Source organism: Leucoraja erinacea, chromosome 17, assembly GCF_028641065.1.
Source record: "Leucoraja erinacea ecotype New England chromosome 17, Leri_hhj_1, whole genome shotgun sequence".
NCBI classification, from domain to species: domain Eukaryota; kingdom Metazoa; phylum Chordata; class Chondrichthyes; order Rajiformes; family Rajidae; genus Leucoraja; species Leucoraja erinaceus.
This window is the reverse complement of record NC_073393.1, coordinates 38,707,421-38,724,869: the sequence shown is the minus strand read 5'-3', so window position 1 is coordinate 38,724,869 and position 17,449 is coordinate 38,707,421. Positions and strand designations below refer to the sequence as shown.

The 17,449-nt window shown below is 40.6% G+C and overlaps 1 protein-coding gene across 1 annotated transcript in view; it reads right to left on the bottom strand.

Annotated features, from left to right (window-relative positions):
- Positions 1-2,577: 2,577 nt before the first annotated feature.
- LOC129705436 (E3 ubiquitin-protein ligase RNF166) overlaps positions 2,578-17,449 on the bottom strand; it is a 30,655-nt gene continuing 15,783 nt past the window's right edge. Inside the window, exons 2-6 of the mRNA XM_055649003.1 lie at positions 12,487-12,643; positions 9,726-9,838; positions 7,376-7,490; positions 5,751-5,858; positions 2,578-4,271 (exon numbers count right to left, since the gene is read on the bottom strand). Coding sequence (XP_055504978.1) covers positions 4,206-4,271; positions 5,751-5,858; positions 7,376-7,490; positions 9,726-9,838; positions 12,487-12,643 — 559 coding nt within the window. The 3' untranslated portion in view covers positions 2,578-4,205. The remainder of the gene's footprint in view (positions 4,272-5,750; positions 5,859-7,375; positions 7,491-9,725; positions 9,839-12,486; positions 12,644-17,449) is intronic.

Genomic DNA, 17,449 nt, shown 5'->3' with positions numbered 1-17,449 from the left:
TCGGGAATTATCGCATTTGCTCACCGCATTTCATCAAAAGCAAGGCATTATTGACTTTTTTGATGAAATGCAGCGAGCAAACGCGATAATTCCCGATATTTTGGATCTTTAAATCTCCACGGCAAATGTCCGCTGGTCATTTCCGCTGGATTTGCACCTTCAGCTCCCTCTTGAATTTACCTTAGTTTCTATCTTTTTTTTGGACTGTAAATTTAGGTAGCTGTGCCTCACGGTCACCCCGACTGGCACAGTAAATTGCAGCTCAAAAACTGGCCGTTTTCGATGTTTTTAACGGGTGTGAAAGTGCGTGTTTCCCCATTCACTAACATGTACCAGATGTATAGCATGTACTCCACTTCAGATTTTCGGTCACGTGGGTGCGGATCTACGCTCCAGTGACCTTTCGTGAAATCACCCTATGCGTGACTTTCAGAATCAGATCAAAGTTCAATAAAGGACTGCATGGCCATTCATCTCTGCTACAGCTGGAATGTTTCTACATATATGAAACGCAATCCCCCCCTTATGTCCTCTCACAGCAGCATATGGAATTGGCTTGGCTAAAGCAATTGCTAACCACCAGGATATTCATCGGATGAGTTTGTGCAGTATATTCAATCTTCTTAAGCCATTTTAAACATCTACAATAATTATTTAATAGCTTCCTCTTCCTTGAACTTTGGAATTAAATTTTTAATTTGCAGATAAGACCAGAACTAGAATTTGTCATTGTTCCTTTTACATTAACCGAGAACAACCAAAAACATTGTTAAATAGCAGCACAGTAGTAGCATGAAATACCATGGGGTACTTTGCTACATTAAGGCATCGTCCAAATACAAGTTGGTACTGATATATATATAAATATATATTAAAAGGAATGCATTATCAAGTTATATTTAATACCCATTTCAATGCAAGCTCTGTTAAGAAAATGAAAGTAACAAGTTATGTCCTTGTAATATAATGGTGTAAGGGTACAGGATTACTGAAAATAAACCCAATAATTATGAATTTTCTCTGGTAATGCAATCTTAACGTAGTATTCAAACATATGAATTATCACAAAATCAACAGCGAATACCGCATTCATTAATTGAACAAGACCATACACCCTTGTTGCACTAATATGGATAACAATGTGAGTTGGAGTAGATATAGCCTTTGTGTCAAATTTTTTGTAACATTCCTGTTGCGAAGAATAACGATAGAGGGATCCTGGCAATATTCTTCAGTGCCTGTCCATATCACATTCACAATGTTGGAAATATGATATCAACTGTGACAATGAAGCTTTCTCCATTCATTTCCATCACATCGCCAAAGAGGAAGGAAAATCTGGAGGAATTATGAGCTATTAACATGGATGTGTCCATGTTTGGAAAATAAAGCATATAGAATGTTGTAGAAATAACTCAAATGGTAATAATGATAACACGATGAGAATAAAATACATTATCTCATGGGATAAAGATGCAATGTCAGAGGTTCACCCATATCCTTTGGAGCAATATTACAAGAGCATACAACACGAACCAATTATTCTCAGATATGCACAATGATTTCCTTAGCTAGTTCCTTCAGACCATGACGGGAAAAGAATCAGAGTTGGTTATCCACAAGAATGTCATAGCAACAGTTTTACCCAAAATTAAAGCTATTCTTTGCTCCCTAAAGATTAAGGTTTAACAACAGCTGAAAGCTTTCCCCTCTGAGCCTCCACTGAAGTTCTGCCTCAGAAATCTACACCCTGACATTTTGGAATGAACTGTGAAACCTGTCCTTACCAGAGATATAAAAAATATATGCATCTGAGACGAGTCTCCGAGCTTTGGAAGGTTTCAGAGGAACCATTTTTCAGAATTAAATATTTGACAGACATTATCTCAGGCATGTCTGGGTTGCTTTTGATTGTTCCTATCCAAAGTTGGGTTTAGTCTGCCAGCTATTTTATGCACCCTCTGATTTTATGCTCTATTGTTTTTATGTCTGTCTTTAATTTTACATTTATATTTGGTGAGATAAAACATTAGTACATCTGCTGACATTGGTGATGAAACAGTACACATTCACACAAGTGCATCCACATCCATGCACGCTTTTTGCATAAACCAAAGCTTTCCATTCACTTTTGAGCTTTTGAAGAACTGTATACTTTGGTCATTTGCTGATAGCATTCAGATAGTTAAAGTCTGGCCTCCAGAATACGGTTTTCATTCTTTAAGCAACCGGGCTATGTGCATCGCATCTCTAAGAAGTAAAATAAAAGTCAGTCGGATCTCCTTCACGAATAGAATTAAAACTGGATTGAAGCATCTGCTAATAAATACAATTTAAATTTGGGTTTATTTTCTGACCGTTTCCCCTCCTGTGGTTAAGGCACTTGGCCTCATCTGCATAAAATTAGGTAGATCAACATTGTTTTAATTTCCTGTGGAAAATTGGTGATTATTTAAAAGTGGTTTATTTGATGGATTGATCTGAAACAATCATTCAATTAATTCCATTACTTGAACAGTAATTGCCAATATTTTAAGAAAGGATATTTGCTTGGACTGATAAAAAAAATTGGGCAGATTACAAGTTTTGATACATTTTATTGGAAGTACTATAAGAATTACACCCATTAAAAACTGGACATATTGGATACATATTGTGGGATAAAATTGCCTGATCTTTGACAAGGCACAGTACTGCCCCAAGGTCCATGCTGGTTTTGTGCGAGACCTTGTGCTACACATTTTGGTCTATCAGATTAAGATCCTTAGTGTTTTGGGAGGTTGCCAGACATGTTGAAAGTATCTTCTGTGCTCCCAAATACAGTCTCTCTCAGCGATTGTTGGCAATAAAATGCTGTAGGTGCTCTTTAAAGAAAGATCCACCTATACGTGCTATTCATTCCAGAGGACATTGATATGATGCAAATGTTACTGTTCATTTAATCATGCATGCAGCTTCCAAGTCTAAGGACTTTCAGTACCAATTCATCTTGGACTTGGGATAAGGGCTGTGAATATGAACAGGCATTCCCAGATATCGCCAAAAGCCAAAACAGTCATATAATCAAAAATATAGTTGCAGTACCCACGAATGACATGGCAAACAAAAGGCATTTCAGTTATCCAATATATCCAGAATTAACGTCTGCAGGTTCCTGCAACATGAGAGTTTTACAGCAGTTCCCAAGAGCTTCATTGGTATTCATAAACTCCATCTTTTGTAGCAGGATTGGGCAAATAGTGACAATTGAAATCTTGGAAACTGCTGATATCTTCATTCAAGAGCAAGAGGTAACACAGAGTTACAACTTAAATAAATATTTAAGAATAAACAGGCTTCCATACATAAAAGATCTAAATATCTGGCACTTTGCAAATCATTGGGTTCAACACCATTCAGTAATACTGCAACATCTGAGGTAATCAACCAATACTGCCGACCATATTTTTCATTGAGATAACAGTTAGGAGGCTAAGCATTTAAGAAGGAAGATGTTTTCCATGGCAGTTAGCTAAATAGAGACAAATTCATGTCATGGGTATGCACCCCTCAACCCTGTTTACACTAAATTTACAATCTATTAGCTGTAAAATTCGAGCTCTGATTTGCAGGAAAATAACACACATGGTACATGAAAGATTCTTTCATTCAGTTCTCAACTTTTCTATTCCCACCTGTAACTGTTTTTAAAATATCCTTTCATATTTTAAAATCCACAATGACCTCCAAATTAAAAATAAACTTAAAATTAAAGATCCCCTTCCCCAACTATGTAGAAATATGTGAGTAAAGTTGTACCCAATACATCTTAACATACACGAGTGTTCTTTATAAAAAAGATTTGAGTAGAGGCTGTGACTGGCTGAGCTACTATAACCCTACAGGATGCTGGGCAAGTGAGCATGATCTGTGCTCAAGTGCGAAAAGCTAACGCATTGAGCATGAGAGCGCCCTATGGAATACTTGCAAGTGGGCCAGACATTTCCTCTTCCTCTGTACATATGAAGAAGTGACCTGTGCAAAGGATGACAGCACCTTCCTGAATGCTGGGAGAGGACGTTGCGTTTGCTCAGATGAGAGAAGGTGACTTGTGCAGAGGATGACAGTACCTTTCAGAATGCTGGGAAACAGGTACCCTTTGCCCAGGAGAGTGAAGTTAACCTGTACAAAGGATGTCCACTGAGATCTCTGTGAAGATAGCGGTTTCATTTCTCAGTGAGTGAAAGTGCTATTGCTGCATGTAATGCTGCATCTTCATCAATGCTGTAATCCTGCAAAGGAAAATGACAAATGCAGGTCATTCTGACACCTAGTGGTAGAAAGCACACACAAGCACTTCCTCAACACCAGCTAAAAAAAATAATTCATTCTGCAGTTAGATACGTGAAACTTGCATAAAACAGGCGAGCTGGGAGATGGGGGGCGTGTATATGAGAGATGGGGAAGGAGAAAAAGATGCAGAAAAGCTGCTTGTAAAATCAAAATACAACCCCGCAGCAGAATGGAAAATGAAAATATATATCAATTATTCCAGACCATGAGAGGTGTAAGCTTTTCTGAAGAAATAAATACACATTTCCGCATCGTACACATGCTCCTCAAACAGCTAGAAGCTGATGGGTTGTGAAAAACTTTAGGCCCTTATTTCAGCACTGTCCACGGGACTAGTGCAATTACTTGGTAACCATTTATTGAGATAAACTGGCATCTGAATAAATACCATTTTGTATTCCACTGTGTAGTCAAATTCCCAAATCTTCCACCCGACCCAGTCTCCTTTTCTCACATAGACTTTGCCTCAGTTTCCACCACTGTTATTATGATTTTGCAAACACCTCCTCCAGCACCAACATGATTTAATTCAGTGAGAACCTTAAAGTCATTTTCTCAAATCTCACATTCAAAAGTAAATGATAAAATGTTCATTTAAATCAACAACCATGCAGTCTTCCGACCTTTCTGGCTGCACTGAAGCACTTAACTCAAATGTTTCTAGAAAGGGATGTAGAAGAGAGGGAAACCATGGGTGAATCCAACCCTGCAAGCCTGACATCCATACACACATGCACTTTCCACCAGTCACTGATCATTAGTCTAGAATATGACAGCTAACCTTTCCAACCCCAATTGCCAATTCATCGAACTGAACAGCGAGCAATGATCAAATCTGATGGTGCCCTGACCTCTAAGAATCGAGATTTTTTTATACTTGTCTACGCATTTCTAATCCAAGCTACTGACATTTTCTAATTACACTTTTCACTATGATTATTGGTATTGGTTTATTCTTGTCCCGTGTGCTGAGATAGTGAAAACTTGCTTTGAACGCTAAAACCAGGTAAATCGTCCATACACGACGACAATCAAACCAAACATGCATACAACAGTGTATGATATCTGCAGATGGGGATAGACCCATCAATGTTCGCCTGAGATGCTGCTTGATCTACTGAGTTATGCCAGCACTTTGTGTCCATGCGCGTACAATAGGTAACGCAAAATAAGAGAAAGGAAACGAGTACCGAAGACAATGTTACAACCACATAGAAAATGCACATAAAAATCATGCAAGGGCTCAGCGACATAGATTGGGTGATCGAGAATTCATTCTTAACATACGAGAGGCACAATCAAGAGTCTGATAACAGCAGGGATGGAATCGGGTGGTATATGCTTTCAAGGGTGTATATTTTGTTGCCTGATGATACAAAAGCTTGAAAACATGTCCCATGTAATGAACTTGTGCTTACCACGAATGTATCATAGGAGAACTTGTGCCTGTGAAGCAAGTGTTGGAGAAAATTGGCACTCTTGTAGCTTGGATCTCCCCACGGCATTGCCACACAAATTGGACATACCTGCACAAGCAGGGGGAAAAAATGAAGGAGGAAATAAAATGATGAGGACCAGTTCATTTTACTTGTTATTTCTTAATGTGCTGTGCATTTGTTCAGCGATGTCAATGCTAGAAGCATTCCTAAACCATAAGCAGGACTGGGTCAATTCTGAGTGTTTTCTTAACCCCTGCTTCCAGTAACACGCCACACAAATGCACTTTGTCCTTCTCACCACCTCTCAAAATTGTACACACACACACATATATATATATTTATATAGCTATATATTCATATATAAATATACACTGTTTTGTTTTCTCGTTTATAACATTGTTTACAGAGTACTATGTTTACATATTCTGTTGTGCTGCTGCAAGTAAGGATTTCATTGTTCTAACTGGGACGTGAGAGAATAAAACACTCTTGACTCATGTCACTAATGTGTGGGATAAAACGAGTGTAGGGCGATTGGCGGTTGGTGTGGACTCGGTGGGCCAAAGGGCCTGTTTCCACGCTGTATCGTTAAATTAAACTAAAAACACTAAATCCAGAGGAAATCTAAAGAATGGTCTCTACCCGAAACATCACCAAATTTCTTCTATCCAGAGATGCTGGCTGTTCCATGGAGTTTCCCTGCACAATTAAAGCATGGAATAGTCGTCACCCTACCATAGTTACCTAACCAGACGCAACTAAAGGTGGCTCTTTTTTGCTTAAGTCCAAGTCAAGAGCACAACAGAATATGTAAACATAATACAGAACAGGGGATAAAAGTTCAGTGTGTTTATATACCACAGCCCATATATATACACAATAAACAGATAAAAGTGCAATAGGCTATTATTGTTCAGAGTTTGGTGATGGACCCTCCACCATCTTCACCTTAAATTCCATTTGGAATATTTTGGAGGACCAGGAAACCAAGAAGCAAGAGTTACTCCAGCTCCAGGGAGTGATTCTGCGTTGGGTTTCAGCAGTCACGGCGAGGCGGCGACCGGACAGCAATGGCAGCCAGATCTCCCACAATGCAAAGGGAGGGAGAAAGTGCCCGGCGCCGACCAGTTGCCGTAGTAGGCCAGCGGATGAGGAGCGGCCGGAGAGCGGAGACTCAGCGGCCTGGTCATGGATGGCAGGCGGAGGCGGAGAAAGAGCGAGAGCGAGAGAGAGGGGTAGAGAGAGGGGCTAGCTCAGAATTGAACGGTAAGTATCCCAGGTGCTTGCCAAGCCGGGCAAAATGACACGGATTTTAGGTTGCTCAACATGGCCATTGGCAACCGTTAATTTCGAGCCCTGCTCCAGAGTTAGTTCTGGCATCCCAGAACCACCCCCCTCAATACCTGCTCTCACCACCTATGCTACCCGTATCTACTAAATAAAGGAAACTACAGATGATTAATTCACTTTATACATTTCCTTTCTGCCCCCAACTGACACTGTATCTACTCCACCAAAGTAACATGACCTACACATTCTATTTAGATATGCCAAAAAATCTCAACCTTTAGTTAATCTTAGTAAATAAGAAGCTGGAGGCTCACCACTTTGTTGGGATCACTGCGATGATTTTCCATGCAATGTTTGACTAGTTCCTGTTGGTCAAGGTTTCGTGCCCCACAGTATGGGCAGACAAATGTGGATCGGTTTGGAATATTACTGAAAGAAAATTAGTAGGCTTTAGTAAATTGTGAACATACATTTGTACAAGACATCGGTGAGGGATTCTGTTCAGTCTGCTCTGTTATAGGAAAGGTGTTGTTAAGCTGGAAAGAGTGCAGAGAAGATTTAGAAGGATGTTGCCAAGACTCGATGGCCTGAGCTTAGGGGAAAGTTGAGCAGACTGGGACATTCCTTTTACGAGTGCAGTAGGAATTTGTCGGTCTTCGGATAAATTTTTTAGCGTAGGGGTGTTAGAGTGCTCATATAGATCATGTAGTTTGAGTCTTCAGGTATCATGAGAGGGAATAGGATAAATGGAGTCTTTTGTCACCCTAGACTAGGGGACATTAAGAATGGGTGGTTTGGCACAAACGTGAGCTTTAACGTGAGGTCTGGTTTCTTCCAAATATAGATTACCCCCCCACTTCTCTTTTATGAAGGTGATTTAGTTCCCCTTTCGGACCGAAGGTTCCGCTGTCACCGAGGGCCAATGTTTTTTCCTACACAATAACCTCTTTTATGGGGGATTTAGGTAGTCGAGTAAAGGTTCTGGAACAAGTGAACGTCCTGCCAGTCCCTGGGATAGAAGGTGGTTGTGGCAGATTTATCACAACGTTTAAAAAACGTTTGGGCAGGTACATGGATAGGATAGGTTTAGAAGGATATGGGCCAAATGCAGGCAGGTGGGATTCGTGTAGGTGGGGCGTGTTGGTCGGTGTGGGGGCACGTTGGGCTAAAGGGCCTGTTTCCACACTGTATGGCTCCATGACATTTACTAACATGTCCACTGTATTTGCAAAGTCAAGGAAAGAATTGTGTCTGGGTTATTACTTTCTGCGACCGAGGGGCCTTTTACAGGCCTTCTACTTTGTATTCAGGAAATTAAGATCACATAAGGAGGAGAAATTAAAGACAATTGCCAAGTGAAATAGCTGGATTATCTGTTTCTGAATTCACCAATTGCAAAATGATATTAATAAACATAGTTTTTATCTTGCAGCACGCAAGTCAATAACTAGAGAGAACACAGATTACAGGTGAATTGTAAAGTATTTTTCTTAACCAGAGGATCAAGGGAAGATCAGGGAGAAAGAGCTCTGTTGTAAAAGGTCAGGAAATCACTGCTCAAGAAAAGATGGCAGAATATTATTGTATTTCAAAAGATATCTAGATAGATATATCTCATATGTACAGGTTGGCGAAGGAGATTGGGCTGAATGAGCCCTCCATGCCATAAATGTCTACGATCTGCTCACTCCAAACTGGATTCATCCCAATGCTCACACTATTCGAGCATCTACATTTTTACTTACATATATTGAATCTTTAGCATCATTCTATCAAAGAGTTTCACTTTGTCATTGAGCAAATAACAAAGTGCTGGAGGAACTCAGCATTTCAGGCAGCATCTGTGGAGGGAATGGACAGATGACTTTTGGGTTCAGACCCGTTTTCAGACTGATTGGACTACTCCACTTTGCTTTTTGCTCAAGATTCCAGCAGCAGTGGGTTCTTATGTTTCCACTTCTTCAATGCCCCACTGGGTCTTTATCTCAATACACAAAGAATTCAAAATTCTGATCCTTCTTTAAAAGTTTCTTTACAAGTCTGTACCTCTTCCAACTGCCAGTACACGCAACATGCGCACGCTCTCTACTTCTTGCTGACATGCAATTTCCTCAATCTTTGTTACACTTCTGTCACAACTTACATTGAAAAGGTCTAGGTGTTGATTTCGATACTCCTGGTTCATCTTAAACACTCAAAATGTTACTTTCATTTATTAGTTTTCATTTATTTTTCTATAGATTCTCCCTTCAATGCTCAGCTAGATTTCCATGCAAGAAAGATACTATGGTAAATAAAGTATAAAGTTATTTTTTTGCAAATATATTCAAACTCATTGAAAGTTTGTGTTGAAAGTCACAAGCATTTTAATAATTTTTTTTTAATAAAAATTTGACATGGCTGTTTCCTAATTTTTTTTCTTCAGAAGATTTAAAAAGTATTTCCCATTAAATGAAGATGCATGAGAATAATTTATACATTTCAGTTAACTCCTTCTCCAAAATACTTAAGCTGTACTCTTAGCATGAAAGTTATCATACTCTGCAGGTATCAGTAGTAACTGGGTAGTTGAAATGCTTTGCAGTTAATAGCTCTAATAGTGAGTTAACTCCAATAACCTCTTTGGACGAGGCAATGTTACAACCAGTAGTGCAGATATCTTACCTGGGAATGGGCTGTGTAGTAGGAACAACAGGTACAAACTTTGGACAGTTGTCCATCTGTTCTTGAACTTTATAGCAGGAAGAAATGTGAGTCCGCATCTTCACCAGAGTCACCTTGTACAATGATACACAGATTATGCACGTCAGTCAGAAATTGTGTAGTTAACAACATAGAATAGCACAACAGCCAACAATGTCAGTGCCAAACATGATGCCCAGCTAAACTAGTCTCTGCCTGCACGTGATCCATGTTTCTCCATTCCCTGCATATCCACGTGCCTTCCAAAAGCCTCTTAAACGCCACATTGTATCTGCTTACAACACCAACCCTGGCGGTGGGTGCGTTCCAGGTACCTGTCACACATAGTGTAAAAAAAACGTCCTGCATATTTCCTTTATACTTTGCCCCTCTCACCTTAGAGCTATGCCCTCTGACATTTCTATCCTGGGAAAAAGGTTCTGACTGTCTACCCCATCTACACCCTTCATAAACTTCATATACTTCAGGTTTCCCTTACAATCTCCAATGCTTCAAAGAAAACAATCCATGTGTTTCTAACTTCTCTTTATACTTAATACCCAGCATCCTAGCAAACCTCTTCTGTACCTTCTCCAAAGCCTCCAGAACTGGACACATTCATCCAAATGCAACCCAACCAAAGTTCTAGAAAGCTGCAGCATGATTTCCTGAATCTTTTACTCATTGCCCAAACTGCTAACGACAAGCATACTATATGCCTTCTTTACCCCTCTATCATCATCTATTGCCACTTTCAAGGAGCAAAGGACTTGGACCACAAGATCCCTCTGCTTATCAATGCTGTTAATGGTCTTACCCTAACTGTATCGTTTCCCCATACAATCAACCTCCCAGAGTGTGACAGTTCACACCTGCTTGTATTAAACTCCATCTGCCATTTCTCTGCCCAGATCTGCAATAGAACTATATTCTACCGTATACTTTGACAGCCTTCTTCATTGTCCTCAACTGGACCAATTTTGGTGGTGTCTGCAAACTTAGTAACTAAACCATCTACATTTTTGTTCAAGTCACATATATATATATCACAAACAACAGAGGTACCAGCACAAAATCCCACTGGTCACAGATCTCCAGCCAGAATAACACCTTTCCACCATTATCCTCTGTCTTCTATGGATAAGTCAGTTCTGAATCCAAACTGCCAAAGCACCATGCATCTTAATCTTCTAGATTAGTTTACCTTGAGAAATAGCCGAGTCGCACATTTCTCTCACATTAGTGCAAGAAAAATAATATTTTTTCTTGTTTCAATTTGAATTAAAAACCATGTTGGGTGTCCTTTTGTTGGAAATGTGTTGCTTAATTTAGGGAAGTCAAGTAATTACTGTTATTGAGTCTTGGTCACACAATCCATCCTTCGTGAAAACTTCCTCATCTGAACACCATGGACCTTGATATGGCTCATTCCACACTAACAGAGGACAACATCATCACACCAGGCGCCAAAGAATAACTCTTACACAACTATATTTACCCCACGGACAATAATATTTTACCACCAGTTTCTGTATCTGAAAAATAAAGAGAAAAATCACTGAACGTTGAGATGGTGGAGCATGCGTAAGCTTGCTCCAAGGTCAAATTTCATTTTTCTAAGCAAACCTGAGCCTATTGCAACTATTTGACTACAGCTGACTAGACAAGGGAATTAATTTCTTAGAAATAATAAGTAAATTTGTCATGCCTATAAATTATAGCTTGTCAAGCTTTCATAATGGCAAAGCTGAAAAATGTAATTATTGCTAAGTAAGATATTGGATGCAAAGAAAGTATTCACAATGTTTAGAGTATACCCAATATGATTTGCCAATGAGTTATGGAGGGAGCGGTCTCTACGGAAGATGAAAAGGGGTGGGGATGGGATAATGTGACTTGTGGTTGGATCATATTGAGGTTACGGAAATGTCAGAGGATGATGTGATGGATGCACAAGCCGGTAGGCCTCCTGTACATCGGCAAGACCAAGCGTGGATTCGGCACACGGTCCGCCAAGCTTTACCTGATCTCCCTGTTGGTAACCATTTTAACTCCTCTTCCCATTCCCATACTGACCTTTCTATCCTGGACCTTATATTGCTAGAGTGAGGCCACATGTAAACTGGAAGAACACCTCATATTTTGCTTATGTAGTTTACAATCTAAATGGTATGAACACTGAAATCTCCAAATTTAGGCAACTATACCACCCCCCCCCCTTTGCAACTCCCCCACCCACTGTCTTTTCCCTTTTGTCTAGCTCGTGCAATTCAACTTTTTATCAAGCTCACACCTACTCTTCCAGTCCAGCTTTCCCCCCCCCCCCCCCCAATCTGCATGCGGCAAGCTTTGTCCAAAACTGTCTGCATGAGTGAGTGACGTGAAGTTCGAGCGAAGTCCGCGCGTGACGTACGGCGTCAAGACGCTGTGTATGCCCGTCGAGGCGGTGAGTAAGGCCTCAATGTGGCTATGGGCCGGTAGGCCGTTGCCGCGCGGAATTTTTGAACACTGTCAGTTTTTCAGAGCCCAGCTGTCGGGACCACCGCACAACTCCCCCGGCTCCCCCCCCCGCGAGTCCGTCGGCTCAAGCGACCACGTTAGGTGCGGCAAGCGCGGACCACTGGTAACAGAAATATGACTATGAGAACTGTAAACTGCACTGAAATTGATTAACAATCCACTTTTTCAGATTTTTAAAACAACGTAATTTTTACTTGGAGGAACTTGCTTTGTTTTAAATTACCTTTTTATTGCATCCCCGACATGGAGCCTTATACGACGACAGCTGTTTCTCCACATTAGAGGCCTTTTCCACCTTTTTGGGGTCAAAGGGCATGCGGCAAAGTGGGCACAACGGTGACACAACTTGGAGGCAGGGTTGCAAACATTCCCCACAGAACCTGAAAGATAATGGATCATTGTTAGCCAGTAGTTTACAAGGTGCTTATTCAAAAGCGTCAATCGCTAACAAAGAGATTTCACTCTGCAGCTCAGCAAAATCTAACAAAACACCCCATTAGCAGGTTACTATACAGGTTGAACACTGATTTTGAGGCAACTGATAGTCCGCCCACCAGTATAATCTGCACAAAATTACGGGAGTTCAGTTGAAGCTCTTTCTGATCGTGTCCCTCCGTCATGAAAGAACACACTATGCTCTCAATCTCCTGTCCTAAGTATTTCATAAAGACGATACAGTAAACCCTCATTTTAACGACCCCCTTATAACAGATGTTGGATATAACGGACCTGCCGACCCATCCCCAGCTCACACTGTTTCCCTGGCCCCGACTTCTGAACCCACTCCCAACACAAAGTGCACCAGCGAGCCCTTCATCACCCACCTAAGGACACCAAGTGCTGAGTAATTCAGTGGGACAGGATCTCTGGAGAACGTGGATAGGTGACATAGGGACCCTTCAGTCGGCTACTGTGTTGTTTCATGTTATAACCAGGCACCGAAGCTGTGTCTGCAGCCGCGAGCCAGTCTTCACCGGTTCACACGGCTTTTGTTGCGATTCACACTGTAGCTCTTCAGTGTGCCTCCTCACTGTGGGGCTCCTCCCTCCCCTCTCACCTGCTGTAGCTTCAAAGGTGAAGTATGTTGGGGGGGAGGGGGAAGGAGGGGACGGTGACCCGAAGGTCAGAAACCGGGCTCCCCCCACTCCCCCAAGATTAGTGGTTTTGGCGGCTGGTTTTAAAGTACAACGACACGAGGTGCTGGAGTAACTCAGTTGGCTGAATCAATTTGAGAAACGGTCCTGATGTCTCCTCTCCGTGTTATCCAGAGATCCTGACCTAGCCAAATTTTGGTGGGTGAAGAAGGGCTCGCTGGTGCACCTTGCACGTCGGGAGTGGGGTCGGAAGCTGGGGCTCTAAACGGCCGGGGAGATGATGGCAGCTGGGGATGGGTCGGTAGGTCATTCCGTGGTGCTTTAGGGATATGGGAGGGTTGTCATTAGCGAGCCAGAGGTATAATGTCGTTTCATTATCACCTCTGTCGGTCCAGAAAAACAAATAATCCAGAAAGGTTCTGGAACTGAGGGTGCCGGAAAACCTGTATTAAGCTTATAAACAAAAATAACATTTCTAAAACCCTTTACTGCAATGTTGCATACTACAAAAAGAGGTTTACCATGCCAACGATTCAAGCAAGAAACTAATATGCAAGTAATCTGTTTGAGTAATATTGATTGAGGAGTAAACTTTAGTTAACAAAAAAAGGACAATGCTGGAGTAACTCAGCGAGTCAGGCAGGGTCCCTGGAGAACATGGATCAGTATCTGCAGGTCCTCTTTTTCTACAACATCTGCAGTTCCTCTTTTCTATGACCCAGACATCCATGTTCTCCAGGGATGATGCCTGATCCACTAAGTCACTCCAACATTTTATGTCTTTTTTTTTTGTAGACCGGCATCTGCGGTTCCTTGTTTTTACAAACATTTGCTAACATTTCTTTCAGGCCCTCGAATGAGGCAATATAGAGACAAAATGCTGGCGTAACTCAGTGGGTCAGGCAGCATCTCTGGAGAACATGGAATAGGTGAAGTTTCAAGTCGAGACCCTTCATCGATGTTTAGTTTAGTTTATAGAGTTTATTCAGGCAAATCATATCATACATAATCACATCAGGTTGTGCAAAAATGAAAATAGAGTGCAGAATATGATGTTACAGTTACAGGGAATGAGCAAATTAAAAAATTGCGAGGGCCGCAACGAGATAAATTGGAAGATTGAGAATTAATTCTTCACATTTGATGATATCTGCTCCACAGTGGGATAACAGTGGGGAAAGAAGCGGTTGTTGAATCTGGTGTGTTGTGCTTTCAGTTTTGTATTTTCTATTCGATGAGAGGAGAGAATGACTGGGGTGCGAGTGAACCTTGACTATGTTGGCTGTTTTCCAAAGGCTGTGTGAAGTATAGATGGTTGGGCGGAAGGGAAGGCTGGTTTGCATGGTGGACTGTAGAGGCACTTCTATGCTTTCTCTTGGCTGCCGTGTCAATGGAGTTGGACCAGGACACATCATTGGTCACGATTACACCTAGCTGTCATTCCGTGATACTACTTGTATCTAAAAATCTGTTGGCTCTTGCCTTGAAAAGACAGTAAATAAGCTTCTACATCTCCCGTAGTAAGAATTCCATAAATTCACTGCCTTCAGGGTGAAGAAATGTCTCTCGTCGGTCCGAAATGGCTGACCTTGACTTTAACATCATGATGCCTAGTTCTAGATACCACATAACAGCTTGCATCATCGACAAAATGTGTGTGTTTAAGTGAAATCGCCTCTCAATCTTCTAAACTCAGGAGATTACATGCCTTTTTACTTTTTATGGCTAATACAATAATCCCACCATCCCAGGAATATACCTGGTGAACATTTGCTGCACTCTGTCCTTCATACATACATCCTTCCGTTTACACAGAGCTCCACCCTGTACACAATATTCCTTATGCAGTCTCACCTATCCCAAGATTTGCTTGATATTAAGGGTATTTGCCTTCTTAACTGCTTATTGTACCCGCGCATTGACATCCAGTGATTTACTTACATCCAAGTCCCTCTTAATACCAACATATTTAAATCTCTCATCACATTATAAAATAAATCAGCTTTTCAATTTTTCCAACAAAGTGAATATCCCCACATTTTCCACTGGTCATTTTTTTGTCCTTTCAATGAATCTGTTCATATTCCCCTGAACTAAGTTGGCATCATAAAATGTTCACATGCAGATTACACAATGCTTCTTAACGGGAACATTTCAGGTTTTCATTTAGAGTCAAAATTCAGAAAGAAAGCATATTCGTTAAAATCTAATGGGGGTAACCAGAATGGATTATTTTTGGAATATCGGAAGGTAACCCTGAACTAAACGTGTTTCAGAAGAATTTATTCAATTACGGGCTAATAATGGGAAAAAAGCTCATACTTAAATTTTGGAAAAATGCGCCCACACCAACAATAAAAATGTGGATATCAAATATGTTTGAAACATTACATCTGGAAGAGATGAGATTCCTCTTAGCAGGTAAAGCAGACCAATTCCAAAAGACGTGGTCTACGTTTCTGGACCTATCACCTATTACAAGCATGAGGTGCAATAGTAATTTAAATAAATAAATAAATAAATAAATGGTATCAGGACCTGGTAACGGGAGGTAAAACAACAAAAACAGACTTGGTTGGTAGTCCCCTTTCTGCGGAGTTTAATGTTATAATAGAGCGATTGTTCCTACTTTCTTTTTCTTTCTTTTCTAGGGTCTACTTTCTCACTTTACTTCCTTCTCTAACTTCTTTTCTAAGGGGCTTTCTTTTCCCAACACTCTTGCACTTCACGACTCTTGCGCACTTTCTTTACTTTCCTTACTTCTATTTTTTTCTTAAAGCTCAAAAAAAATGAAGCGGTACAAAAAATGTATTAAGATATATGTGTTGTGTAGTATTGTAATTTACCGTACTTCGAATAAAAATAAAAAAAAAAAAAAAAAAAAAAAATTTAATGGGGGCAACCATATACATTTCATTTTCCTGAACAGCACAACGATGGGATTCAAGCTGGAAAAAGACCCACTAAAATCGATGCATACCTATTTTTAAAAAAAGCCTGTTAGAGTTCAGCCTGTGGTTACTGCCTTCATTGACAAGGTGGCAAAAACATATTGCTGATGTGAGTTTTCTCTGGGATTTACACAACAGATGCTCATTGCATACCAAAGTTACAGGATTCAGCAGTACAAAAAGCACAAATGATTAGTCATTGAGGTCAATAACTGCACTGCAGTGTTTTCTGGAACAATACTTATGTAACAGTGAGACAGAGTCACAACTAGTTCAGAAAACTACTAAAAATACAAAAATATGACTGCAGTATCATTATTTTACAGCACCTTTCAGTAGAAAAAACACATCATGTCACTCGATAGAGGAAAAGCAAGTAAGTCTTTGTGAAAGAGAGATGCCCAAATATTGTAAACCACTGTAGCAAGACTTTTAATGATGAAGACAGCAGATATATTTTCTGCCCTCCAATGTTCTGCTTCAGAATGCTCTTCAATATTTTTTGCTATAAAGGTGCTTCCACTGACAAGGGTTAACGGCGAGCCCAATTTCCTTCTGAACCAAATAGTCTATAAAATCGTACCATTATGGAGAAACACCAAATATAAAAACCAAAAAGACACACCAGCGGTGCCTTTCACAAATCCATCAACGTTCAAAATGCTCAACAATTGGCAAAATACTTTAGAATGGCTTCATGTTTGTGTATCAGACAGATAATCATTGCACCAATAGTAACCCAAGGCCAGTTACAATTGTGCCCTCCTGCTGCTCAGACCAAGCTCAAACATCGCTTCAGAAGTAATTAATTAGCCATATGTTATCACAGCAGTGGTGAGAAAACTAAGGTAGATGATCAAGGAGTTAACATCCAAACTGTATAGGCTGCACCTTTTGGTTGGGCGGGAGGAAGTTGAAGATTGGTGCTTGGGGGCAGAATTGTTGGGCGAGACTTAGTAAAAAAGATATGTATAAGATGTGGACACATGTTTTCTTTCTGGTTCGGATGGTGTGGGTTTGGTAGATTAGCCTGGAGGCCAAGGAAGACTCTGAGGCTGCCAACTGAAAGGTACAACCTGCAAAGGTTTGAGGTGCCATGCTACAAGTCTTTGGGCGACCACACCTATTATACTGTGTATAG